The sequence below is a fragment of the Sparus aurata genome, chromosome 6 (genome assembly GCF_900880675.1).
Source record: "Sparus aurata chromosome 6, fSpaAur1.1, whole genome shotgun sequence".
Taxonomy (NCBI): domain Eukaryota; kingdom Metazoa; phylum Chordata; class Actinopteri; order Spariformes; family Sparidae; genus Sparus; species Sparus aurata.
The window spans coordinates 18,499,821-18,527,283 of NC_044192.1; the positions used below are offsets into that span (position 1 = coordinate 18,499,821).

At 41.3% G+C, this 27,463-nt stretch overlaps 3 protein-coding genes across 10 annotated transcripts; 1 reads left to right on the top strand and 2 right to left on the bottom strand.

The window, feature by feature from the left end:
- The first annotated feature begins 1,724 nt into the window (after window positions 1-1,724).
- rdh20 (retinol dehydrogenase 20) lies at window positions 1,725-5,094 on the top strand. Its single transcript, XM_030418990.1, has 5 exons — window positions 1,725-2,355; window positions 3,549-3,647; window positions 3,857-4,002; window positions 4,372-4,503; window positions 4,908-5,094. Exons 1-5 carry the CDS (start codon window positions 1,903-1,905, stop codon window positions 5,026-5,028), a joined length of 951 nt encoding a protein of 316 aa, XP_030274850.1. The 5' UTR covers window positions 1,725-1,902; the 3' UTR covers window positions 5,029-5,094.
- A 1,134-nt stretch (window positions 5,095-6,228) lies between these two features.
- Window positions 6,229-13,729, bottom strand: stau1 (staufen double-stranded RNA binding protein 1). Of its 3 annotated transcripts, none has more exons than XM_030418988.1 (15): window positions 13,519-13,729; window positions 11,538-11,846; window positions 11,127-11,248; window positions 10,868-11,024; window positions 10,619-10,775; window positions 10,329-10,500; window positions 10,123-10,218; window positions 9,776-9,988; window positions 9,544-9,681; window positions 9,292-9,438; window positions 9,104-9,179; window positions 8,672-8,991; window positions 8,465-8,587; window positions 7,563-7,642; window positions 6,229-7,027 (listed from the first exon to the last, which is right to left on the bottom strand). In XM_030418988.1, the coding sequence occupies exons 2-15, from the start codon at window positions 11,728-11,730 to the stop codon at window positions 6,940-6,942; spliced, it is 2,082 nt and encodes a 693-aa protein (XP_030274848.1). In that variant the 5' UTR covers window positions 11,731-11,846; window positions 13,519-13,729; the 3' UTR covers window positions 6,229-6,939. The 3 variants fall into 3 exon arrangements, with proteins under 3 accessions (XP_030274848.1, XP_030274849.1, XP_030274847.1); XM_030418989.1 differs by having other exon boundaries at window positions 9,544-9,687; window positions 10,880-11,024; window positions 13,519-13,728; XM_030418987.1 differs by having other exon boundaries at window positions 9,544-9,687; window positions 13,519-13,728.
- A 149-nt stretch (window positions 13,730-13,878) lies between these two features.
- On the bottom strand, window positions 13,879-27,352 carry pbrm1l (polybromo 1, like). 6 transcript variants are annotated; one of them, XM_030418995.1, is made up of 30 exons: window positions 27,228-27,352; window positions 26,708-26,884; window positions 26,483-26,580; window positions 26,240-26,387; window positions 25,955-26,104; window positions 25,652-25,768; window positions 25,503-25,571; window positions 25,305-25,403; window positions 25,138-25,223; window positions 24,921-25,012; window positions 24,619-24,835; window positions 24,374-24,515; window positions 24,098-24,183; window positions 23,679-23,958; window positions 23,449-23,554; window positions 22,357-22,996; window positions 21,288-21,508; window positions 20,890-21,081; window positions 20,231-20,388; window positions 19,887-20,129; window positions 19,203-19,348; window positions 18,802-18,959; window positions 18,092-18,275; window positions 17,782-17,989; window positions 17,451-17,649; window positions 17,301-17,372; window positions 15,585-15,746; window positions 15,160-15,224; window positions 14,683-14,887; window positions 13,879-14,322 (listed from the first exon to the last, which is right to left on the bottom strand). In XM_030418995.1, the coding sequence occupies exons 2-30, from the start codon at window positions 26,849-26,851 to the stop codon at window positions 14,159-14,161; spliced, it is 4,851 nt and encodes a 1,616-aa protein (XP_030274855.1). In that variant the 5' UTR covers window positions 26,852-26,884; window positions 27,228-27,352; the 3' UTR covers window positions 13,879-14,158. The 6 variants fall into 6 exon arrangements, with proteins under 6 accessions (XP_030274855.1, XP_030274853.1, XP_030274851.1 ...); XM_030418993.1 differs by having other exon boundaries at window positions 15,618-15,746; window positions 17,217-17,372; XM_030418991.1 differs by having other exon boundaries at window positions 17,217-17,372.
- Between the last annotated feature and the right edge of the window lie 111 nt (window positions 27,353-27,463).

The following is a 27,463-nucleotide window of genomic DNA, read 5'->3' on the forward strand; positions in this document are numbered from 1 at the left end:
TGTTTTTAGAGAAAAAGGTGTTTATCTGCTCAGCATGTTGTGGTGAAAATATGAAGTGCCACCGGATTAAAATGTGGGTTAGTGACAAAAAAAATACTGATAAAGATTTTCTTTAGAGCTTACTGTTTATAGATCATCTTTACATTACTGGTAACAATTTCAACTAATCTTTCAACTCATTGGTCACTTTCAACTCACTGCAGGCTGATTGTCTTTGCACACAGAAGGAAAAATCTATTAGTGCTTTAAAACAAAATGTGAACGGTGATTTAAAATACACACAGTTTGTACATAATGGGTCAAAACATGCCGTTTCACCGCCATGAGTCTCTGTTTAAGGCTCACATGCCGGCATTCACAGGGAGTAAACAAGGCTGGCAGTGTTTGTCTGAAACAAGAACGTGATACAGAAACAAGTAACAAGTAACAATGCAGAGATTTACAGTTCACAAATACATAATCTCCTTATGTTCTCATTTCATATGATTCTGATTCTACTGGCCAGAGGTGGGACCAAAGGTTGTCCTCGAACAGCTTCCCTTCACTGAACACTGGGCTAAGACTGTAAATGTAAACTGCCTTATCATTAGATTATTATTCTGATATATTGATATAAAACCAGGATTTTACTGTTTTAGTTGATTCTTTTTTTACATTAATCGATTGATTGATTGATTTATTGTTTGGCTTATAAAAAGTCTGAAAATAGAGTCACAGTTACCCAGGAACCAAAATTACATCTTCACAGGGCTTGTATGGTCCAACCATAGTCCAGCAATAACAAATAAAAACATTTATTATTAAATCAATAGAAAAGCAGCTAATGCTTATTTGTGAAGTGGGGTTCATGAAATGTTTTGTATGTGTGTTAATCGACTGACTAATGTATTTGTACATTTTCAAATGTTTAAAGTGCAAAATATCTTAATTTGTAAAGTAACTAGCAACTTAAGCTGTAAAATAAATGTTGAGAGGTAAAATGTACAATATTTTTAGTTCAAAGTGAAGAGAAGTAGAAGTAGGAAGCTGCAGGAGATTAAAATACTCAAGCAACTCAAATTCATACCTAAGTACAGCAAAGTAAAAGTAAGTTACTTTCTACCACTGCTGGGAGTTTAAGGTTTAGAATATTACTTAGAATATGAGAAATACTCATTTGTCCTGGTATGTGTTACACTTGAGGCAGGAATTCATTCATACACAGAATCCTCCTCACATCAGGGATATACTGTTTTAAGCCTCTGATATCGTTACATTCAGACACTACAGTAGATGCTTATGGGGCCTCATTAAAGAAACTAATGGTTAAAAATGACATTTCAGTTACTCATTATGATTAATCTCTTCACCTACAGTGTTGTTGCTCTTCATCTTCCTTCTGCCTTTCTGAGAGATAAACATATGTTTACACACTGAGTCATAACGTAGATATTTCACATATATATTGACGACATATTTAACTTTGTTATGTGTGAGAATAGTACTTTGAGTTACACGTGTACAGTATGTGAGAGCTGTGAACACTGAGTAAAGATGCAGAAACTTCAGGAATCTTTAACCCTGCATAATGCCCTCTGGCACGTGTTATTTTGCTCAGTAATGATGAGATGCATACATTCACAGCTTTCAACAAAAGTGGTTTTATGAGCAGCTCAAGGCATTTCCTCTAATCCGTGGGGAGAGTGTTTAAATAAACTGCAGACGGATGCTGAGAGCCGCAGAAGGAGGGAAACACCAGCTTGGCTGTCTGCGTCCTTTACACTCACACAATCTGACATTTAGATATAGGCAAATTGGAAACACACCTTCACAGGTGACAGGTGTGAAGTCTAAACCACCTGAAGCCAAACTGAGACATTTACTTTTTACAATCCGCCCCCATCAGCTGTAAAATAGACCATCATGATTTTCTTTATGGACCTCCAGATGATGCTTCTTGATGTGATTTACTTCATCCTGCGCAACTCTCTACGGATCGTCATGCGCCCACGCACCAAGCCCATTGATGGAGAGTTGGTGCTGATCACCGGAGCAGGCGGTGGCCTGGGTCGCCTCTTTGCCCAGGAATTCACCAAGCATGGGGCAGAGGTGGTGCTGTGGGACATCAACAGCAGCTCCAACGAGCAGACAGCCAAGCTGGTGCGTGAGATGGGGGGCAAGGCGCACACCTACACGGTGGACGTGACCAAAAAAGAGGATGTGTATCAGAACGCAGACCTTGTTCGAAAGGACCTGGGCCGGGATGTCACGATGCTGGTGAACAATGCCGGAGTGGTGGCCGGGGAGCGCATGTTAGACTGTCCCGATGAGCTGGTGGAGAGGACCATGAAGGTCAACTGCCATGCCCTCTTCTGGGTGAGCACTCTGAAGTCAATATGAAATGCGTTGAAGTGAAACATCCTGAAGATGAGACAGGGAGTCCTGCTTCCCCTGACGTAACAGTACTCCAGTTATACTGTAGATACAGCAAACATGTGAGTGTATCACAGACTCGTGTGTTTTATAATAAGGCAAAGCAAGGCAAGATCAGTTCAATAGCATCATACAGACACAGGGCAAATAAGACACTGACAATGATAAAAAGACAAACGAAAGCAAGCAAATATGCTGTTTTATTGATCTGTTTATCAAGAATAATAATTGCTCTTGCGATGTATTATTATTTTTTCTCTTATCCAGTCTGGCTTAATCATACATGCTCATTTCTTTTATTTTGCAATTGACCTTCCATCTGCTCAAGTATGGGCTGAGTGCTACTTGACATATGTACTCTCATGTTCCAAATGTTTATTGTTGTGCAGGGTTAGGTTTCAGATTTTTTTAAATAAATATATTACCCTGTAAATGTTACTATATCCAAAGAAATTTAGATTTTTATTGTTGTCTAATTAGGGCATTGTGGGGGTGCCCCCTTTCTGATTTCCCCCCTGCCCCTTAAACATCTTGAGTCCACCACTGCTTGTTGTAACTTACAGCCAAACATTGGTCGGAACTCGCAGAGGGAAATATTTAATCATGATTTTAATAAATACTAGATGCAAAAATACAGAGAAACCTGTCAAAAGTGACAATCGTGGCAAACTATCCGAACATTCAGCGCAATAACCAACACTTGGGTGGATTCCAGTTATATCTTAATTGTCATCATGTTCTTAATTCTTTTTTTCTTTTTTTTTTATGTGCCCTGCTTCACACACTTTCTCAGTCCAACACAATAATTCAACACTGACTGAAATTTAGAGAGCTGAAAAAATAAAGCTTGTGAATTTCACATTGTACTGTATAATCTCTCCAGCATCAGCTGCTGCACACAGCAGGTTATTGTGCATATTGTGACGCAAGATGTGTAAAATGTCTTGCGTTAATAGCTTTATCCCCCCTCACACTATGGACCGCAGGATCCCCACATTAATCCTCTTAATGTGAAGCTGCTCGTGCAACATAAGCTTTCTTCCCATTGAGCAACATTTAAGTCACTACAAGTCGTATGTACAGTGCGGTTTTGCTGCCTCATAATGACCTCCTGTGTACGTGTGCTTGTTTCTCAGACAGTGAAGGCCTTCCTCCCTCAGATGAAGGCCCAGAATCATGGGCATATTGTAACCATCGCCAGCGTCCTCGGTCTCTTCAGCACCGCTTGTGTCGAGGTGAACCAGGGAGGGAGAAAAAAGATCACTGCAACACTAACCTTTGACAGCTTTATTGTCTCTCACACACAAGTCCGGCTAATAAATACACATATTCAAAGACATATCCCACAAAAAAACAGCAGTCTGAGAAGGTTTGAGGAGTCATACTGTAAATACCTGATACTTGTGCAGACAGAGTAAACAGATTTGATTTTTGTTTGAGACAGGATTATTGTGCCAGTAAGTTTGCCGCAGTGGGCTTCCACGAGTCTCTGGCCCACGAGCTGCTGGCCGACGAGTTTGACGGAGTGAAGATGACCCTCGTGTGCCCCTATATCGTGGACACGGGCATGTTTGAAGGCTGCAAGATCCGGTACGCCGACAAAATACTCACATGCTGCCATTCAGGCCTTTTGAAATGAGCGATTTAGACTCGAGCCAAAATATGTTACCAGATCTGGAAAAAAAAAGTACTGTAACACAACTTCCATACCCGCCACAGGAACACCAAATATTCATCAATCTGTTGTTAAGTGTGCTTAAAAAAATGCAAGTTAACTGTGAGACTGTGGCATTTGTGCTGTCGACACTCTAAAACTAAACCCCTGAAGTATCCAGCGCAGGGTGTGGGTGTGTTGACGAGGCTAAGCACTCTGTTTATGTTTGGCCATGAGTTTGCTGTCATAACACTGTATAATAAATCATAAGTGACAGCCCATTTGTCCTCTGGTGCCGCTAATAGGGAGGAAGTGGAACTGATCTTGCCTCCTCTGGAGCCCCAGTACTGCGTGGAGCAGGCCATGAACGCCATCCTAATAGACCAACCGTTAGTGTGCATCCCTCGCCTCACCTATCTGCCTTTCCTGTCCAGAGCGTGAGTACAAAAGCCACACATTCATATTAACTAAAAAACCATAAATTATTCAGGTTGCGCTTTATATACATAATTCAACAGCGGCTCGCGATTAAGTGCATAACGTCACTTTATGAATCAGGTATCAGAAAATACATACTGGTTCCCACTGGTGCTTAAATGTAGATACAGTGGAAGAAAACATGCCTATAACAATAGAGTAACAATCAAGCTTTTTTTATGGAATTAATTAACTATTTTTTCTTATGAGATAAATGAGAAGTAAATATTTTTTCATTAAAGAGGTAGTGGAGAAGGGTAGGATTAGATATGTGCATACTTCCTCCTACTCCTTTTTAAACCATGTTGTTTTTTTGAGACAACTGCTCAGTATTTTAAACTCTACTGCACATGTCCTCTTTCAGATTGTTGCCATGGGAATCGAATGTGGTCACGTATCGTTTCATGGGGTCCGACAAGTGCATGGTCCCCTTCATTGACACCATGAAGAAACAAGCGGCTAATGCTGCCATTGCGGTTGCATAGTCGTGCACATATACAGTTAAGGCAGCATGGGGGGTTAAAAAAAATTCAAATCTAATGTCAAAAGAAAAAAAAAAAAACACAACCTTCTGCTTTTGTGGACAGCAGTGGGCCTAACCTGGCTACAGCCAGGATTCAGTAACGTGGAGTATCAGAGGCCAAACAGACGGGGGCTTTAGACTTCAGGACTCATCATTCAGAAGCGCGTACTAGATGACGACTCAGCCAAGCGTTCATCAGCACCCCAAAAAAAAAATCGAAAAACAAAAAACAAAACATTTCTGTAATGTTCAAATGAAGTCTGAAGTCCCTGAAAACTGTTTTCACCATAAGGCTTTAAAATGACAAAAATACTTCACAGTGATTGAATCGTGGACCGGCCAAAAGGGGAATGTCTTTAATATCTGTAATTTAATGTACCAGAGCGTTGTGCTGTATTGTGTTTACATAAAATAAATTGATTGAAAACCACTTCTGTAAACAAACTGTCTGATGAGAGCAACTGATTTGTGTGCTGCTTTGTGTTTATGAGAATTTTACAGAAAATACAAATTAGAGTGCTAAGGCTAAAGAACGTGACTATATACTGATGCTGGCACTAAACAAGGTTTGGTATTAAGAGCTGGTTCTTAAGTAGAACAGGCTTAAAATATCTTTAATAGGTCTTTATTGAAGCAACATCAGTAACTTTTTTACCCTTAAAATAACAGCTTCAAAAGCATTTTGATGTGTCCTGTAACAGGGTGAATGGTGCCTCTGTCACATGTTTTCAGTGGAGTAATTAGTTGTGTTTGTAGTCAGCACCTACATTATGTCTGACAGACTGTTACAGACCTGGGATTTGCATTTAGGACAGTGGTGTTGCAAATTTTAACATAATATTGCTTTTAAATGAATGGCTTGGCAGCATTATAAACAGATAGTTGTTCAGCTGTATTTCTTACAAAATAGCTGCTCATGTTGAAAATCTAAATGATTACAACTTTAACAACTTTTCTTGGGTTTTCTTCTCTTTATTTAAATCTGTTGCAGTCATTAACTTGGAAACACAGCAGCACAATTTCATAATATCATGACAATACGACACCACTGGAAGTAGAAAGATGATAATATTGAATCAATGCAATACTCCAGATGACTAAAACCTTTTTTCGATTATATGTTCCACCGCTGGCAGGTAAAGAAAAGACAAGATAACAGAAGTCTTTGTTTTGTGCACATGAGCACAGTTTAATTACCATGGGGAGCGGAGAGAGAATGAAGGTTGACATAAAGGGGGGAGGAGGAGGGAGAATCAGGGAAACTGATGCGACAAGGAAACGTTCCTGCCACACACAGCAGACACAACGTCACATTACATCACACGCTACATTTAGTCAGAACTTCTTCCCAGCCCTACATGGTAATGTCGATAACACTGGTTGTTGATATAAAGCACTCTAGGAAAATCAGAGGTTCGGCAGCTGCACCATAGCCAAAGATGAGGTCCAAACTTTTACAAGACCTAGTTTAATGAACTACCTCAGCAGGGGAACAAACGCAAAAGACTTAAAAACAGGTAAAAAGGTCTCACTGAGAGGAAACAAGTTCTAAGCAAAATAAAAACCAGGTTCACAGTTAAATCGCTTCTTTTTTTTCAACACTTAAACCCCAATACGCATTGACTAGGATACAGCTGCTTTTTCTACAACTCAACAGAAATAAATAATGTGAACAATTAAACAACATCAAGGGGAAGCACTATTTTTTTCCTATCAATCTTGTTTAACTGTGAACATTTTGGAATAATGATGGTGAAAATTGATGTTTTAGAGCATACAGAGCCCAAAGTCTCCTGGTGCCTTCTAAAACTGACTAAGAACACAGTGTCTGAGTTTTCTCTAGTGCTTTTACAGACAACCAAAACCTGATCATCTAAACAGTGCCATCCAGGGTCTGTGCCAATGTGCTTGAGTTAGCCTGTTTGAGGTGCAAGTCACCTTCGATTTCCTGCTTGCCACACCTGTAGAAAATAAAGCCCATGTAATGTCACAGTCAAATTACTCATTCCCAACAGAATCCACTGATGGCTGTAATCTGAATTTTACAGATGTATTTACATAAATGCTGAATAAAATCATCTGATAAAGTGTCATGTTTGCACACTGTTTAAACAATCAGAGAAAAACCATGCCGAACATTTTGTGTAACCCTTAATTATGAGCAGACCTTTAAAAAGATAAAAGCTTGCTGCTCTGCTCTTAGTAATCAAACAACAGTTTCATCAGATGATACTCCAACTACAGTTATTAAGCTGATCTGTCTTTTTATGGTGCAAAAATTAATAAATTATCTCCCAGGGAAACAGGAACCGGTTGGAAAACAGGCAGAGAGCACCGCTAATGGATGAACAACAAAAGCTGTTTTATGCTAATTTAAGAGATTACATAGGGCGTTATTATTGCAACTGATTATTCATTTTGATTATGAATACACTGAAAGGCTTATTATAGACACAGCTACACAGGAGAGGAGAGACAGTGTTTACCACAGCTTACCGAGAGACTGGTCCATTTCCTGTCCTTTCATTTGACTGCTGGTCCAACTCGGAGAGCAACTTCAATATATTCAGTGCAGCCTGGAGAGGTGGAGAACAGTACCGGTTAATAAAGCGGTGAAGTAAAACTGCAGTGTCTTGGTAGCAGGTATCCTTCAAGAAAAGGAGTGGGTGTCCAGGAAGCAGTAAGTCACAGCTCCATTTTGGGAACAACTGGGCGTTTGTTGCATCATTGTAACATTGTAAGTGCATCACATATCAGCCTGACACTGACAGCCGCTGTGCTCCCTTTGGTCCTGCTCACATTTCATATTATGTTCTTGAAATAAAGTCAGGAAACGTGCCTATATTTTTCAGGGGATATTGCTTCAAAGAAGTTTGCTTGTCTGGTACCACAGCTGCTCATTAGGGCTGTACAGTGAGGAGGAAGTAGGGTAACTTTTAAAGACTTTTTTTCCAAAAATCTGACAACCAGTCATACTCGTTCTGTTCTGTGCAAGGACAACGACACTGACAGTGGATAAAAGAGGCCTTTTTACTGCACTTGGGAGTAAAAAAATACATATTTGTCAGAAACATGCAGCATGTGACTAAAATACGAAGCTAAACATGTTTCAATTCTTGTTTGTAGCTTGCGATATTAAAAGCTAATATATGTTTGACACTCTGATGGCCAATTGTTTTCAGCTTGTTGTTCCTGTTGGTTTTTCTTTAACAACGATTGCCTGGTACTTCCTAAGGCATCCAAATACTCCCACATTTCTAGGATTTTGGCTGCAATGTTGTCTCTTTTCTCTCTCTCTCTCTCACACACACACTCACACACAGTACTGACAGGTATAAAAAAAAGTTAAAGATAATCCATCTTGAGGGATGACGTCTGTCATTTTTAAAAATACTCACCATATCATGACATGATTCTACGTCTTTCCCAATCCCATGACTGATGAGCGGTGGCTGGGAGGAGCAGTTGATCAGTGACACAAACTCGTTCTTATTGTTTTTAGGAAAATCTTTGTACTCCACCTGTAAACAAATACAATAAGATACATTTTGAACTTAAATCAAATGCAATTATTGAGTTCATCAGAGCAGAATGCTGTCAGTTACCAGCAGGGACTGCACCGACGCCAGAAAGCTGAGCTGTTCTGAAGGCCTGGTGAGGGGACCGTGGGGCAGTTGGTTCATGTTATTTTTGTTCTTCAGGATAGTCTCAGCAGTCAGGGATGTCCCTGCGTAAAGCAGCTCGTTGGCAATCATGGCAGTGATTGTGGCCTTGCCTGGGTTGGGTATAGCTCGACTGTAATCCTTAGCCTGGGATCCTTGGCAGACCCCGACTGCTTGAGCTACCTCAGGTACCATCGGCAGGATGCCTGCAGGCAGCTGCTGGTGGCTCAGGTAAGGCAGGCGGAACTCCTCCTCCTTGGAACCTTCAAAGGAAAAAGCACATTTGTTAAGTTTACATAAGCACAACAGAAACAATATAACAAATCATTTGACCACTGCCAAATATGCAAGCCTGATAAATCTATCGACACTTACCCAATGCCACGTCCTCTACAGAGCCAGGTTCAAAGAAGGTCACTTTGCGCCCATCCCCAGGCTTTTTCACTGGGGTCTAAAATGACAAATGCAACACATGTAAATGAAGGAATGAAGGTTTTGCACAGAGATATCAACGTTCATTGTCTTCCAAGTTTACAGGACTTGATTGATAGGTACAGTAGTACCTTTTCATCAGTCTTGAGTGCCGGTTTGGGGGGCTGAGGCTGAGGCACTTTATATCCCAAGAGCTCCAGCATCTTTTCTGCTGCGTTCCTCTTGGCCACCTTTTTACTAGGTCCCATTCCCTCCGCAGACTGGCCACACACTGTCACCTACATTAGAAAACATGCAGCAAAAAACAGGTAAGCAATTAACAAGCAAAGGCAGAGGAGAGCAGGCGCAATGCTACTGGAATGCTTCAGTTTCTGTCAAATCACCTGCATGACGAACTCCCTGCGCCGAGGTAGACCTCTCTCTGTCACCATGCTGTATTCTGGTTCCTTCTCCTTCTTGGCCTGCTGAATCTGAGCCAGGCGACTGATGGGATTCATTCCCTGGCCATATTCTGGGCTGGTCTGCAGCTGTCGGCGTGACAGATTAATCATCACTAAATGACAAGAGTCTTGGCCTGTACAGATTGTTCTTATTCCAGCTCACTTATTACATTACCTTGATGATGGATTTGGTTTTCTTCTTGATGCGTGGCAGCGTTTTTTCCACACTGGGTATATGGGGTAGCTTCTTCAACTCCCCCAGCACCGCTGCTGCTGCCAGCTTCTTGGCAATCTTTTTACTCTTCCCTTCACCCTGACCAGTGAACTCCCCGACTGTAACACACACTACAAAACTCTTCATGTGGGGAGGGCCTTCCTCCTTTAAAACCTGGAGAAAAACAGAACAATAGTTCTACAGTTAAACAGGAGAAGAAACTGAGCCCATAAGCAATACATCTTGTCGACACATTACTGAATTGATGTATGCCTATTACCATTTATTTAAAATGACATATAAATCACCTCAAAGTTGACAGGTAAGTTTCGTTTCAGTGCAATTTCAAACACTTGACTGATTTCTGATTTGTTGAGGTTCTCCTCCTCAGGCTCTCCATTCATCTGTCGAGAGAGAGCCGAGAGCATATTAAAGAAATAACATTTGCCTGAATAAAACTGCACAAAAGATAATCAAGCACTATTCCATGCTGACTGTGCACTTCTTTTCTCACCGCTGGCAACTGTTGCAAGATTGGCTCCTTGTGCAGCTCTTTCAGGGCCTTGGCAGCAGCTTCATGTTTGGCTAACTGCCGTGTGCGTCCCTTACCAAAAAACTGCTGGCCTCCGATGGAAAGCTCCATGTGGTATAACATTGGTCCCACTGGAGGAAATGGGTAGTAGTACCTGGAGACAAAAAAAGTCGATGCAACTGTCTTTTAGCATATCACAAATGAAACTTATCTAAATCAAGACAAAATGGAAGAATGTCACATTTTCTAATTTCCAAGTGAAGGAAACTCACTGTTGCATAGAGCGCTGGTAAGGTCCTGGAGCCCGGACGTTGTAGTTGAAGTTTGGTGGTCTCATCCCCGGGTACGGGTCGATGGGTTTATACATTGGCTTTTTACCAAGCTTCATACATAGTGCATTTAACTCCATGGTATGTGTCATTCCATCTGCTGTAAGGCCAACACAGAGAAAACAGAAGATAAAACCATATATTAGCAAAGCTTATCCAAAGACCGTTACAGAGCCAGTGGGAAGAGCCCACCTGGGTTCTTGCCTGTGTTGCGGGGCGTCCTCACGGTGGGCTTGGGAAGTGTCGTCTCATCGAGGGCAGATGCAGCCGCGGAATGCTGGGCTTTCTTGATGCTGGTCCCCTCTGCTTCCCAGTGCTGATCTCCCAGTGTGAGTCTAACTGAGAAAATCTGACAGAGGAAATACAGTACAGTCTCTGCCACCAGCATTACCTTGTGACAAAAGAAGACAATAGTTTGAATGATATTACATGTTTGGGTTGTCTGTAGTACCTTGGAGTGAGCTGGTCCTTGCTCACAAAGCAGCTTATACTCAGGTTGGATCTTGTTGAAACGGGCTAACTCATTCACCAAACACATGGGGGTCTTCTCTTTAGGGTTTGCCATGTTAGATACTGGGACATCACAAAAAAGAAAACAAACATGATGATGAACACAAAGCTAGTTTGTTGCGATCCCCAAAGCCGGCAAAAACAGAAAGAATCTGAAACAGACATGTAGGGCTTAATAAACCTTAGAAAATAAGAAGCTTAAAGGAATTAAAAAAAAAAACATATGCACAACCACAGATGTTAGTGGCTTTACTAATAACTGTACTTTAATGTGCACGAAAAAAAAAAAAAAAAAAAGAGTTGCAGCAATACAATATATGCTTTCAGTCCCCAACAAATAAATAAATCCAACCTGTGGTGGTATTGTAGGGAGTGGCTGAGCCCGCAGGGAGAGCGGAGCTCCTGATGGGCTGGCTGGCGCTCTCCGAGGGTAAGGTGCCTGAGGCACACGGGATGCTGTAGCCAGGCTGTGGCTGCCCCAGCTGCAGTGGGGCAGAGGCAGCAGGCATGGGGCTAGCTGGACACTGAAACTGGAGCTGGGACATCCTCGTTGGTCTAGCTTAGTCAATCGCAGGTTGAGGTCAAGAACTTTGTAGTGCAGCAATGGTAAATGCCAAAGTGGGAGGAACTCTTTATTGAGGAGGTCTGATATGTGCTCTGCCTGGAAAAGTGAGGGTATAAGACAAGTGACTGAGATGCGCCAAATACTACAGATGAAGAATATAGCACCATTTTGAATTAATCTAAAAGTCTGTCACAGATACTGGAGCCCTCAGGATGCCCATCAATGGCCTGACAAACAAAGACAACCAAACTAAAATCTATCGTAATTTACTGTCCAATTTACTCACTGCAACACATGTGTGGATTGTGGGACACAACCCATGCAATGCTTGGGATAAAATGCTAAATCTACACAGAGAGGCCCCAGCTGTCTGGATCAGGTTTGAAACCAGCACCTTCTTGCTGTGAGTCAACACTGCTAACCACTGAGCTTCATGGGCAGATGTTACACCCTCAAGTTTAACTTTCAACCTCGAAACAGATACATTCTGCATCTTTAAATCATTACGAGTTTAATTTCAGATAGGCCCAGATTAACTTAATACACTATCTGACAAGTGCTATAAAGATTCTGCCTTACAGGATGAAATGTACCCTAGAATCAACTAACACGGCTTTCTAGATTGTTTGGTTATAGTAAAAGTACAGCGCAGTTCAGAACAAAGAACATTTCTATGCAATATTCCATTTGTGGCAATAGGAAAAAAGATTCATTATGTGGTTATCTTTTTCCATTTTATGCATTAATGGACTTACAAAAAGCCAGGTTATTTTGTGAAGGATAAGATGATAACTCTGGTAACTAACTGTCCAAATTTGCATTAATTAAATAACTCGCAACATTCGGGAATGCCCCAAAATAGTGTGTGAGTGCATCATAGATGGTGATTTATGTAGGGTGCCAAGACAGGACCTCACCCACCAGGTCAACATTATTTACCAGTCACAGCCAGCATGAACGACGACAACCAAACAATGCAACCAGCTGGCACCACCCCCGTTGGCACGACGTAACCCGTTTCCTCGTCAAAATTCTGTTTAGCCTAGCTGTCAAATAAGGATGCTGCAGACCCCAAAACATCTTAATTATTTGGTTCTTATCAAGTGCTTGGTTCGGTTGGGAGGTGTCCATCACAGTCTGGGGCCCTTAGAGCCACCGGTTTCTGTGATCTAAAACAATTTAAATTCACCTGTAACGATTTAAACATGTGCCTCATTCAGCTAAATGTATGATACACAATATTAACTAACTCGCTCCTTGAATGACAACATAACGATTGCTTATTTTTTGCTGTTATAAGGCGAGCTAGGTAACGTCTACAAATATGTAGCTTCAACCGCATGCAAACATGCATACACGACAACTTCTTGATGACTTACAAGGTTTTTATTAATGATCTGACCGTGTGTCAGAAATAAAACCAGACTTCCAGTAGAACATTAACAAGCTGTAAAATGTGTCAGACCGCCGGGTAGCTGAGGGAGCTCTCCCATAAGACCACGTTAACGTCAGCGAGCTAGCTACAGTGGGAGGGATGCATATAATGGGACAACGTCTGTAGAAAATGAACCTGAACACTCAGATGACTAGCAATGGTGTCTTCAGGAAGATGTTCTCACAACTCATTAGCAGCAGTACCTGACACTGATTTATTTTCTAGTAACACGTCTCATATTTAATTTCAGGCGAGTCTGGAGAACAACCGGTGAAATTGCTAGCTAGCTAACCTCGACCCCTCGAGAAGGCACTGCATTCAAATAAACCTCACCTCGTCGTTCCTTTTGTTCAGTTTTTAGTTACTCCATAGTACACTTTGATTTACTGTCGTTTTCTTTTGTAAACGTCCAGTTTCAGGAGTCAGTCTATGTTATTTTTAAATTAAAATACAGGCGGTGAGGAGATGGACATTGGGAAAACAGGGCAAACACTAAAGAGAATGGCCCTAGCTTGATTCGCTCTTCAGGAAGTGACGTCGCCAGAGAGGAAGTACTTCCAAAATAAAGCAGGATTTCATGGATAGTGAAGATTTATCAGGCTTTTTTTTATTATTAGCATCCTCCTCCTCCTCCCCCATCAAGTCTAGAGCAATGCTCGTTGAGGACAAACAATTAAACAAAAAAACACAGTATTAACATGATAATCAGAATTTTATTTTGGTAGAATCAATAAGCCAAAAAAACATGATTTTGCAGCATAATTAATCTGGTCTGTAAAAAAAATGAAAATGCACACACACACACACACACACACAGCTATCAAGTTCATCATATTAGCTAATAAATATAAAATTGATCAGGGTTCACTATAAAATATTGCTTCTATAGTCTATAATCCTTTCTAAACTCCATAGCTTGCGGATAAAAGCAGTGAGTGAGCTGGTTATAGTGGTACAGTGAGTGTCCAACAGGTTACAGGTTGTGTGCCTGACAGATGTTCAAAGAGTCTCGCAGCATCAGGTCACGCAGGCGCCACAGTGCGTCTGCCATAGTGGTGTGGGCCCCTTTGCTCTTGAGCCAGTGAGCTGGCAGCCGGCTCTCCTGCTCTTTGGTCAGGTAAGCGTCACGCCTTTGAGCTGTTGCGCAAACATAAGATTTTTGATTAGTGTACGTTCTTAGAAGGTGAATTGAGACATGGTCTTCTTTCATAAGGACTTCGATGACCAATGTGCTTTAAAATTCACAGAAAATAATGCAGCACTTTCTACATATGTATTCATACTTTAACAATCCTGCTTCCCTTGTGCACTGTTACAGTAATGTACAATAATTAAATTTCCATCAACAGCAAACGCGTATAAATCAACATTATGTATTGACCTTAGTATGGTGAATATCTTAATAACAGACATTATAAGGTGGTATGCTAATGTACAAATCTATGAGAAACTACACACACAAGCGCCCCAAATGAAAATTTGGTGCAGAAACACCACCTTTGAGCATTTGGTCCCACTTGCTGACGGTGTTGGACTCTGAGTTCAAGCCCTCAATGTACTTGAGGTAGGCTTCTGAGTGGAGCACCCTCTGGGTCTTTGGTGGAGGAGCCACAAACATGGGAGTGGTGGGCTGCAGGTGAGAGGGCTGCCCCTGTCCTGGATATGGCGGAGGGGCATGCTGTCCTGGGCTGAACATCCCAGGCTGAAATCAAGCAATGACATGAGACTTTGTAGCATGTGTACAACATGTGGAATAGTGAAATATAAAAATAACATGCTTGACGTGTATTATAAATATGTATGCTCTATATAATAAAAAGCCATGTACGGTTTGTTTTCCAATTAACACATTCTGATCACATCTTGTAAGACTCCATCAGTGAAAACAGTGGCTGCATGACAGAATAACATTGATGATACATTTTGCAGGGAACACAAATCATTATCAATAGTTTAGTTAGAAACATGCCTCACCTGTTGCATATAGTTGCCTGATGCAGGACTTCCTGCCACGCCATTCATCCCAGCGCCCATCATACCTGTTAAATGACAAAATTGCATTTCTGTGCATGTAGTAACTGTGGTTAAATTCATGCTGGTTTGCTTTTTGTTGAGATCTACATCAAAGCTTTAAAATGACTCATGGAAATGTTAGTTTTTGAATATCAGTTGAATGTTAGTCATTTTTACATGCATTATATCTGAGAATGTGTACATGGAGAGTGTATTTTAGGTGTGGCATGTGAGTACACTTGAAGAGTTGGTTTGAGACCAGAGAGAGCTTCGACTACTCAGTGAGTACGTCAGGCTGTGCAGCCTGTGGACCAGGTAAACCCCTCCAGCAGGAGAGACACGACTGAATGTGACTGAGCAGGTGCAGCTGGGACAGTGGCCCTTACCCTGATGAAGCATGCCAGGGTACCCAGGCATACCTTGCTGGAGATGGTGAGGAGGCAGGTGGGGCCCCCCTACAGCGTGAGGTGGCATTGTCGCCACACTCAACAAGCCCTCATGGGGGCTCTGCATGGGCATGTAAGGTGGGCCGTAAGCTCCCATCATGCCTTAGGGGAAGAGTGTGAGGAGAGGACAACAACAAATCCATGCATAAGTGACATGCAGCTGACTCTAAAAAATAACATGCACTACTACTGCACACAGTGGCCCCTTTCACACATGTACCATCAGACTTAAATACTCTCACAATTTTCAACTGTCAATTCACACAGAAATCATTAGATTTCTATAAATTTGTAACTTCAACTCTATTGACAACAGAAGGGTCAACATTCCTGTGTAAGACTTGCAAGATGTTACAAACTAATCAGAATTTTGATGAGATTTAAATCAAGTAAATCTGGTGTACGTTTTCCCCCCAAACTCTCAAAAAGAAAAAGGTCACGCTTTATATTAAGGTCCATGTAGTAGGCGCATTTAATAGGCAGTAAATTCTTTATAAATTCTTACAAGCTTACATTACAATATGTTACAATGTGTTAATAACACTATGTAAGTGCTAATAATCACATCATATGCACATTTAATGGAATAATATGTATTTAATGATATTTATAAAAAACAACAACCTTTACTAAGCTTTGCTTTTGCTTCAAACATTCTTTATTATCAGGTATTATTATCCAGGCTACTGGATCTAAATTGTAAGACTTTAAATTGTAAGACTTTTTATAGTTAATAAAGTTTCTATTATGTACTTCCTAACTGTTTTGTTTTTATTATGGTAAGATGCGAGGACCTTAAATGAGCTCTGTGGAACTTCTGTTTTGTGCAGGAAGCCGTCTAGTTTGTTAAGAAGCCCCATTTCTAAAATAGCAGAGCAGAGATAAGCTCTGAGATGAGGCACTCGAGAACAGTCATAAAGAATAGTTATAAAATCCTTCACGTAGAAATCCACAGTCCAGCAGCTTTTAAAAACTTATAAAAATCAAACACAGGCTTGTAAAGACAACTGAGAGAGATGGGAAAATACTATTTTTTCACTTAAGAGTGAAAATCCACTCAACAAATCGCCAACAAAGGGATTCAAATTGTCACACAAATTGTCACACATAGCCCCTTTAATAAAGTGTTACCAAACCAACAAACTTTCTATAACGTACAGTCGAGCAACTTGACTGGATAGTTGACGTAAGATTTGCTGCATTAGAGACGTTTGGATAACGAAAACCAGTGCTACTTGATGTTAAAAGTTCAGTGTGTGAAAGGGGCAGACAACACAAATGGGTCTGAAAATGTTAGCAGGCGAAACAACAACAAAAGTTAAATGAAATTTTTAAAAAAAATATTCATGGTTAAAAGTCAATCATGCAGGCAATGTCATGCAAATATGAATCTAGTAGTAATAAAAACTATAAACATAAAATAATGTGAGACAGCAGCAAAGAAGAAAAATGTCGATTTAAGAATGTAGTCTTGAGGTAAATACGTTAGAGGATTACGGTTTTTTAACAGTCCAGCCTCATTCCCCTGCTGCCTTGTTGTCAAACACTCGTGCTGCCTCTGAGAGGGGTTACCTGACACAGGTGACATGGTCTGGTTTATCATTCCCATAGTGCTAGGCGAAGGCACCACCCCCATCAGTGCCCCTACAGGGGTACCTGCTCTAGGGGACCCTTGCTTCTGGGGTGGTCTGTCACGATCTTGTTGCTCCACTATTTTGGCTGCGCGTTCTGGAAGAAAAATAAAATTCTGTCTTAACTTCAGCTCACTTCTGAGAATTTTCATGCCCACTCAGTGCTCCTCCTCACCTTCATATTCTGCTTTCTTGGTGCCCTCAAGGTTCCTCCACTCGGTACCCACGAGTCGACTCAACTCCCCGAAAGAGAAGTCCGGGTGCCGAGCTTTAATCACTGCTCGCATTTCACTGCTGAACAAGATGTAGCCGCTCATGTTCATCTTCCTCTTGGCCCCTTCCTTCTTGGATAAGCCCTTCACCTTAGGAGTGGACTTCATGAAAAAACAAAGGTGCAGATTAAAAAAAAAACAGGTTGTGTCCTACTGTTGATATTAGTAGCAGCAGTTTAAAACCTTTGGACATAACACTTCTTAGGGTTTGGGTGTTTGGAGATGTATGTGCACCTGAGAAGGTGTGTACGGCATGTGTTCCATGTCGCTTGCAAGTGGGGTTTGCATCTGAGGCATAGAAGGCGTCGCTGGAGCTTCGTCGTCGTCGTCTATATCTTCCATATCATCATCGCCATCCTCAATATCTGCCAGTTTAACCTCAAGCTCATCTATCTTCTTGTCCAAAAAGGGTGATGCTTCCTTCTGTGGCACCATCAATTTCCTATGCAAGAAATCAGCACAAGAGAACACAAATACAAATTCAGACTGGGAAAGAAATTCTATAGTTTTCAATCAGCATCAGTGCTCTGCTTGAGTGGCCAACCTGAAATAGAAGATCTCATCCTCCACCACTTTGGTAGAGTACGAGAAGCGTTTCAGACCCTTGAACTTTTTCATCAGCTTCTCTGTGTCAATGTAGCGGCTCTCGCAGAGCAGGACATCATCTTCGGAGAACTCGGTGGGTCGGCATGACAGGTAGTCCTTAAATGAGGACACCATGCATTTGCCTGGAGAGCAGAAAGAAAGGACAAAACTTGTTTGTTTGTAAGTTGTGTATCTGTAATGTCGACTCCAAAAATTGGAGAGGAAAAGGAAACCCCTTTAATAATTAGTCATGTTTGAAGATTTCTGGCAGAGCTATTGTAATTGTACAACAGTTTATCAGGGTTTTGCCAGCTTTTTCTTGGCTTGAGGCAGTTGCCGGACAACAAGTGACAAATCCAGTAAGCCAATTTAACCAGACAAAAAATAGTCATACCTGCTTAATTGTCATTTCTATACTTTGTTTTGTATGGAACAAGCAGCTAAATACGACATGGTAAATAGTCAGCTTTAGAGGAGCTGGTAGGTGGATTTTGTCACAGCATGACTGAGCCATGCAAGCCATTTCAACGCTTCCAGTCTTTGTGCCAAGCGAAACAAACAGTAGCTGGCTTCGGCTTCCTAACAATTCCTTAAAGTACATCACATTTAGGATGTACAGGCTCATTGTGATGTGAGAACATACATTCTGTGAAGTTATCAAAGCAGTACCTATGACACAGGTCATGGGCAAGGTCTCCTCCAGATGGCTCAGAAACACTTCTCTCTTGTAGAACATCTTTGTGGGTTCATGCTCTGTTTCCTCGGGATGAATGAAGATGGGTCCAAAGAAGAAAGTAGTTCCATTCTGCACCCACAGCTTCTCTATCCTGTCGCCCAGCAAAGGGATTTTATAACTCAGTAAAAACTATAAAGCAACAATGTTACAAGCACAATCGGACTTCTTTTCGCATTTTTAAGTTTCTTCCAGCAACTTACAGCACTTACATTATTACGTATAATTTGAAATAATATTTTGCATTAAAATAGACATGGCATCCTACACAACCTCACTGATCTCCAGCCCCCATATGAACCCTGTACACTACAGAACAAAATATACTGTCACCCACCTGGCAACCCGGGGCTTAGACAGACCATGTGACTGGATGTAAACGCAGTCTCCCACTTTATACCACACGTTGTTGTAGCGCAACTGTTCAAAGTGCTGACAGCCGGGCTCAGCTCCACTCATCTCCATCTGGACATCTTCTCTCTCCTAAATGAATAATTACACACACACACACACACACACACACACACACACACACACACACACACACACACACACACACACACACACACACACACACAGGTGTTTGTTCATATTGTTTCATACTTGGAACTAACTACTTTGTCTGCCTCCCTGCTTGCCCCTGTCAAGACATGCTTGAGTTAATTAACCCCCTGTGAATGAGGCATTGCTTGGAGACAATGTGCTTTTTCATTTAGGTCTGGACTCCAACATTATCCTTTACACTGAAATATATACACGTGTCCTGGAGGGTTAGTGTCCTGATTCTGAAGGCCTTCTGGGATTAGGCCAAAGATAGGTCAGTACTGAAGTTTGGTGTTACTTAATTATCTGTACCTATAATTTGTCTTTACTGTGTCTTTTAGTTTGCTTCTACAAATGGCCTAAAGTTCATGAAAGACCACTCAGAGAAACATTTACGGCTTATTTAGAGCAAATTATTCTAATCAAAGACATCATATTTTTGTTTTAATTTGGATTACAATAAAAAGTGTCACCTTACCTTGTCAACAAAACTGCCACTGTCTGTGAATGAAAATGTAGGTTTGTCCTGGTCAGGCTTGGCAAACATGGAAGCAACACGGACAACAGGCAGCGGCACCTCCCGAGGGGCCAGTTTCACAGAGCTCGGTGGCATGGCCCAAATCTTGATCTTCTTGAACGACTTGTTTCTGGCAGCGTAACGGGATTCACAGATGTACACATCGTCGGCCCCATAGCCCTCGGGTTGCATTTTGAAATAATCCTATAGAAAGCAGCAACAAGGCACAATTAGGTGAACAGATCCATGTCAAAGTAAATGAAACATTCTTTTTATATCTGGTTCAGTTCCTGTTCGGGCCTTACCTTCACAAACATGACCACACACTTGCCCAGAACTTTACTGATGGATACTTTGTTGTAGTAGTCGCTCTTGAAGACCTCCTTCTCCAGAAACTTGCGTGTTGCCAGGTGGAAGGTTTCACTTGGTCTGTAGAACCAGCAGCCATAGAGCCACTTTTCACCTTCACACACACAGGTAAAGACAAGACAAGCACATTATTGCAAACATTCAATACAAACATTTACAAGTTTCCAATAACGTAAAATAAAAAAAAGGCAGTTTATTGTTCTTTATTTATTTTATATTAATTGAATTGACAGAAGTGCATCATTAAAAAAGCATAACATTTTTATATTTTGTCTATTTATTTGGGCTGCGCAATTAATCACAATACTCTTATAATTCTAATATGGTCACATGAAAAAACGGGATCATAATTGAGTGCTGTGGAGATGCCTGAAAATATTGTTCTGCAGACATAAAGGAACATGTTTAGCACATACCTTAATAATAATATTATCACTATCAATAGGTCATGTCTGTCAAAATAATCACAATATGATTTTTTATTTTACCATATAGTGCAGCCCTAGACCATATGTGTACTTATATATACACCCTGTATTATGGCTAAATAACAGACATTTTTTTAAGTTGCTAGAAAAAAAAAAAAACATATTACCTGTTTCATCTTCCCACAGACGTTCGATACAGACAATGTGTGGTTTCAGGTTTGATTCCGACGGCTCCACATAGACAAAGTCTCCCACGTGGTAGGTGTGGTTTTCAAAGCTGCAGTCTTGACTGTACCGTCGCTCTCTCTCCGAGTCTCTACGCCATGCCTCTCCTGGCAGGTCCTCGATTTTCTCACCATCTTCACGTACAAAATAAAAATCTAATTAATACCACATCAACATTTTAACATATCCTGTGTATTAATCAAGAAGTCCACAGGCACAAACACACACACACACACACACACACACACACACACACACACACACACACACACACACACACACACACACACACACACACACACACACACACACACACACACACACACACACACACACACACCTTTGTTTTCCTCCCCCTCTTCCTCTGTCTTTTGCTTGTCCTCCTCAATCTCTTTTGGAAATTTCTCCCTCTTTTCCTGATCCACGTCACTGTGCAGATGTTTTACCGTGTAGTTGAGTGCAGAAGAGAGCAGAATCTCTCCGTTCTTGCATAGCTCGTCCCTGATCTTAATGAAAAATTGCTGTAGTTCCACCGCATCCTCAAATATCTCTGAGTCAGTCCTGCAAACGCAAAAGAAAAACCCCGATGTAAACACTTAACACACACGGTAAACATTGCAGCTGTCCATTTTAGCTGTAAAGCAAGTCCAGATTCAGGATGCTTTACATACTGACTGGAAGATATTGCCAAGTTTTAGCTGAGGAAGCAGTGTGTTGGTTTGCAATTCAGTTTACTAAAAATGTAAAATTATCTATACAAAGTTTTACACTAAATTCTTGTAAAAAGGTGTTAAATTCAAACTCCTAAGCACATCATTTTATCAAAATTATGTTTTAAAACTGTGTAAGTCAAAGGACAATCACCCTTCTGAAAGGCTCTTGAAGTTATTAGTAATCAGATTACACTGCAGACTCACAGGCATTGCACAAAGTAGGCAATCCAGCATTCTTTTAACAAATATCTGTGGCTGTCAGATGGTGCATGAAATATCGAACTGCTTATCATTACATTTTATAACTTATTAAAATTGTAATAGAATAGCTACAAAAGACTTAAAAGATCTTAAGTTGAATATGAAAGCCAGTAACTAGTTGCATAAATAGATGTCTATGAGATTTTAAATGGCACACTTCCTCATTTGACTTATAAGTTCTTTTTATCATTTCTGGTAACACTTTGTCAGTCTCTTACAGAGAACGCAAGGATTACAACTTTTTTAGTAATATTGCGAAATCAGATACTGGTTATAAAAAAAATGTCATGCATCCAGTATGAAAGGACGATTGAACCCACTAAAAATATTGTTTAATTCCAGTTTCAATGTAAGATTATCAGTCAAAAACTTTACTTTCACTGATTGTGCCTCGGATAGCCACATGGCAGCCCTTTTCAAAATAAGCTGATATACCTGTTCAGCCTCCTTGCTTTCTCCAGAACTTCAAACATGTGTTCCTGGAAGACGTCCAGTCTCCTGTAGCGTCCACGGTCCACGTTCATCCTGATGATATCAAAGTTAAGTGGTGGTTTCTCAGGAGCGGCCGGATCCACAGCAGGAATCTCAGCCAAAGAGTCACTGTAGCACCGGCCCTCTTCATCCTGGTGGCCCATCATGGACACAAACAGGTTCCTGATCAGCTCTCGCACCAGAGGTCCCACAGCAGGTGGCCCGCAGTCCTCGTTTCCCTCCTGCTGCTTGCGTGTTTCTAGCAGCACCCGGTGCAACACTAGAGCATCCCGATAGATAAGAGACTCCGGCTCGTTGTACATGCAGGCATTGTTGAACATGAGAGCAAAGTCTTCCACCAGGGCTTCGACATCTTGGTAACGTCCAGCTGCCATATGGCTACGCAGGCGCTCCATATCGACAGGTTTCTTGATAGTAGCATAGTAGTCAGGCAACTCAGCACGAGATGGCAGGCGGAGGAAGATTGTGCTTAGACGCCGTCCTCGTCTGTCAGTGAAGTTTCGCACAGCGTCGTACAGCTCGTTTAGCTTCTGCTGGAGTGGCGTGAGGTATTTGGACTTCTTTGGAGAAACACCAGGCTTTCCTAGATACAAAAAAACAAAAACACTTGATTTTGACAAACGAACACCGCTTCCCTTTCATCAGGACAACTTACACTATTTGGTTTTAATTGGATAATGTGCATTTCTGTACACGACAATATACTTATGGAATTTCTGATACATTACATACATTTTTTTTTAGGGTTGTATGGGAGGGGCCAAGATATAGAGGGACAATCATTTCCATTTGCATTGTATTTCTATCTTTATATAAACTAAATGTTCCATTCTAACTAGTGCTGATTTGCTTTAAGCCTTTCTGAGTAATAGTTTATACAATAACGAAGTCCTTTGGTTGCCTGGAAGCTTAGAAAGATCTGTAAGATCTATTATGTTGTGGTATGTTTCAGAAAATAGTCAGGAGTAACATGAAAAGTCTGACTTTGAGCAAACAGGCCAAGATATGTTAAATCACTGATCTGATCATACTTACTGAGTTTCAGTTTGGGAGATCCCACATCCTCTTCTTCAGGCGAAGGTCCCATCTCCTTGCGTTTGTCCTTCAATATCTTCTCCAGGATATCAGCATCATTATACACCTACGTTAATCCCCACCACAAAAATTGGTAAGATCAGAAAAAGATAGCACACGGCAAAATTGCTCTGCATCCAAAGTTGGAAAAAATAAACAATGCATAATTCACATTTAATGTCACTGTCTACCTGAGATCCCTCCTCGTTGTAATGCCGGGCATTACGGAACATCAGCTTCATATCGTCCATCAGAGCTTCCTCTGTGGTGTAGCGTTCAATGCGGATGTTGTGCTCAATGGTCTTCAGGTCCATTGGTTCGAGGATGACCTTGTAATAGTCAGGGTAGTCCTTCTTGGATGGTTTGACCATAAACAAATCACAAAGACGTCGATTGGTGCCAGCCTCCCTGGCCTCAGTCACTGCAGCGTACAAGGCTTTCATCCGGTTCTTTTTGACATTTTTTTTGTGGCTTAAGAAGAGTGAAAGTAGAGTATGAATGAGCTTGGATGACAACACTGAGAAACCAAACAAGGCTTAGTGAGTGATATATCTTGTTGTTATTAGCATGCTAACTACAGATTCTTCATATTTAGGAGAAAAAAGTATACCTTTTCCTTTTGACGCTCCCTGCATCAGATGACAGAATACTGTCTCCATCTTCGTCATCTCTCCTCAGAAGTTCCCTCTTTTTTGCCTACACAAACAGACAAATCAACAGACAGGTGGATACCCCAGTCGACAATTATAGTCCCTGGGCTATTTCTGCAAGATGCTTCATAGTCTGTTTCAAGTTATAGCTAATTTCTTTCATTCTTGGCCTAATTAGAGTGAAAACATCCTGCAGCTTAACCTGACATTTAAAAAAATAGAGCAGATGTCCTTACCTGCATGATTTGCTGAAGCCTGAAGGCCCGCTTGTAAATGCTTGAGTTAGGCATGTTGTAGCGCTTTGCGTTCTCAAACATCAGAGTGAGGTCAGCATCCATCTGTTCCACAGTTTCATACTCGCCATTCTTCATCTTTGCCCTTGGAAATAAACATAAAAGGTTATGAAGGCCCTGAATTTCCCTTAGAAAGTTTTAATCTACCATCCCAGTAGGTGTAATTAAGAAAACTGATTATTCCTTACCTGATCTGCATCAGAGAAATGGGCTGTTTGATCTGCTGATAATAGTCAGGATATTCCCTGCGAGAGGGCAGCTGCTGGAAAGGCTCAGAGAAGACCTGGCCCTGGTTGTTCCTGGCACCCCTCACAGCCTCATACAGCTGGAAGATCGGGTTGCTCATTTCCATACTAGAACTCTGACTCTCGGCCTCTGACTCTCCTTCATCATAGCAAACAGAGCCTGCAAACATTTACATGACGTACTGTTTTTTTTAAACACACAACACAAGGTCAATTTCACTGATGCCTAAAGCGCTCATACTTACCAGAGAGTACAGGGTCATCCTCACTCTCTGAGCCATAGTGAAGAGCTACGCTGACGCCAGAGAGTCGCTCCCCCTGGCCCGACCTGCGATTTCTAAACGGAAGCAAAAACAAAAAATACCAGCCATGAAGAAAAACAATCTGTTTTCTGTGAGGGAAAAGATTTGTAACTTAGACAAAAGCAATATACTAAAAAACAAAGCAGCTGTGATTTAATACCTGATGCGCAGACTAGATTTAGTGGGTTCAGCGTGTTCAAGTTCAGTCTTCCGCTGGATGAAGACTTTTTTAATGGTGTTTGCATCCTATAAAGTGAAGAGAACTACTGTTGAGATTTGGGATGTTACATCTTAAAAAAACAAAGAAAATCAAGAAAAGGAGGTTACCTTGAAAACCTGAGATCCTGGTTCATTGTATGTTTTGGCATTTTTGGCCATCAGGTCAACATCCTTTGCCATAGCATTGACACTTTTATAGTATCCAATCTATGTAAAAAATGTAAAGTAGTGCTGGTTATAATAAAACATCACAAAGATCTTAAAATCAAAACAAAAATTTTAAGAAAATTGAAATGAAGAAACTACCTGTATTCTTTGAGCGATCGTTCTCAGATCTATTGGCTCCTTTATAATGGCATAGTAGTCTGGGTAATGCTAAGAGAGACAGAAAAGACTGTAAATGTCAGGAATTCCAGGGGCATTATTTGATGTCCAAAGCACAAAAAAGGACTTACCACTTTGGAAGGCAGTTTCTGGAACAGTTCACTGACTAGACGCCCTGAGGGATCGGCGTGTGAAACCACAGCCTCCAAGAGTTGCTCCAACACCTCCTTCAAACTGCTGGTTGAGGTCTAAAACAAACAAAGAAAAAGTGTATATTAGTTCCCCTGTAGCGTCATTACACAACATTTCTTTGAAAAGCATTTTTGACCTAGTTAATACAAAAACATCCCCATCATTTAAAAATGTTGGAAATGTTATATTAAGTACAAAGACATGACAGGGCACCTTAGCAATACTTCAGGAAAAGAATTTACCTCATCTTCGGTTGACATTCCTGGATTATCCATCATATCATCCGCATCTTCATCATCCTCATCTCCATCTCCAGGTTGCACAAACTCAGTCCTTGTTTGTAAATATACCTGCCACAACCTGCATGCAGCTTGATACTCCTCGCTGTCACTCTGAATTGTTGAGAATGCAAAGGAATATTGTCATGGGAAAATGGAGACCAAGCTCAAAGTCAACGGACTTAAAAGAATAATAAACACTTAATTACTGTGACAGAAATGCTGCACCTGCCTCTTTTGTCTACCCACCTTGTAGAATGTTTTGGCATTGTTGAACATGAGCTGGAAGTCTGCAGTAAGCTGCTCAACATCAGTATAATCATCTGACTTTAGTTTATACTGAATTTTTGTCATATCAATTGGCTGGGACACCACTTCATAATAATCAGGCTGATTCCTGAAAGAGAACAAGCGAGATCAGACATCAATGCAACCTCCAGTCAGACAGTCAAATCTCTGTTAACCTTTACTCTTCTCTTTACGTTACAATACCTTCTCTTTGGTACCCTAAGGAAAACTTCACAAAGTTGCCTTCCTTGGTCATCCTTGTGGTCCCTGACAGCGTTGAACAGCTCATGGCATACAGCAATCTGGAGAGTAAACACAATCTCTAGTGTTTACTAGCGCACACGTAAAAAGCTGAAGCGCTCTTTTAAGATCGGTTAAACAAAACCCGATCTAAATAAAGCATACAATGCATTAAGCGCATTTAATTACCGTATCTACAGGAGGAGCATTGGATGTCCTTCTTCTTTTTCTGCCACTTCCAGGAGTAGAGGAGGAGGTATCGTCGAGGTCGCCTCCTCCACTCACACTGCTGGAGGGTGAAGTGGCTCTTCTCCTCTTAGAGCTCGCTGACATCGCTGCTGGTTTAACAACAGGCTAGCCCGCTAGCTACAAACACACAATTGACAATGGTTAAACTAGCTGGGGAATTTTGTCTCGGTGTACACGCAATTAACCCGAGTTACAGTAAATAGCAGCAGCCCATCGCGCACTTCCAACAAGCCTTAAACTGGAACAGGAGCAAACTCAACCGGTTAGCGTTAGCATCGGTTGGGATGTATGAAACAAAGCCAACTGCCGAGCGTCTGTTAGCATTTTAGCGTAGCTGTCTTGCCGCTTTCCTACCAACACAGCCAAGCTTTCTATGTTTGTTTAAGTCACGAGAAACACTCACAGGCGAGGGTAAATAGTTTCAAAATGAATAAAAAAGACTTTCGAACACAAATCTCACCCAAAACTCAGCAAAGTTTGCCGTAGTTCCCTGAGCAAAAATGTTTAACGGCTAGCTGGCTAGCTAGTGTTGTTTGAAAACTCCTGCACGGAAGTTGAGGTTGCATTGTGTTTGTGAGCAGAAGAGGAAAGCGCCATCTGTGGTAGTGCTGCCCTCTTCAGACTTGGCGTAGTAATGCACCCACTAGCCCCACGAGACTCTCCAACGAGATGGCCCACATAACAAACAATGTAAAC

Bases quoted from the DNA above. Each gene is read 5' to 3' on its own strand.
- rdh20 (XM_030418990.1), top strand. From the start codon at position 1,903: ATGATTTTCTTTATGGACCTCCAGATGATGCTTCTTGATGTGATTTAC. The intron at 2,356-3,548 runs GTGAGCACTCTG...CTTGTTTCTCAG, and splicing joins ACTGCCATGCCCTCTTCTGG to ACAGTGAAGGCCTTCCTCCC. The intron at 3,648-3,856 runs GTGAACCAGGGA...TGTTTGAGACAG, and splicing joins TCAGCACCGCTTGTGTCGAG to GATTATTGTGCCAGTAAGTT.
- stau1 (XM_030418987.1), bottom strand. From the start codon at position 11,730: ATGTCCCAGCTCCAGTTTCAGTGTCCAGCTAGCCCCATGCCTGCTGCC. The intron at 9,989-10,122 runs GTGATTTATATG...GTTTTTCTCCAG, and splicing joins ACTTACCTGTCAACTTTGAG to GTTTTAAAGGAGGAAGGCCC. The intron at 9,439-9,543 runs GTGATTTGACAG...TTTCTAATGTAG, and splicing joins GCAGGGAGTTCGTCATGCAG to GTGACAGTGTGTGGCCAGTC.
- pbrm1l (XM_030418991.1), bottom strand. From the start codon at position 26,851: ATGTCAGCGAGCTCTAAGAGGAGAAGAGCCACTTCACCCTCCAGCAGT. The intron at 21,509-22,356 runs GTATATCAGCTT...TTGCGTTTGCAG, and splicing joins AAAGCAAGGAGGCTGAACAG to GACTGACTCAGAGATATTTG. The intron at 18,276-18,801 runs GTACTGCTTTGA...TCTGCTCTCCAG, and splicing joins GCCCATGACCTGTGTCATAG to GCAAATGCATGGTGTCCTCA.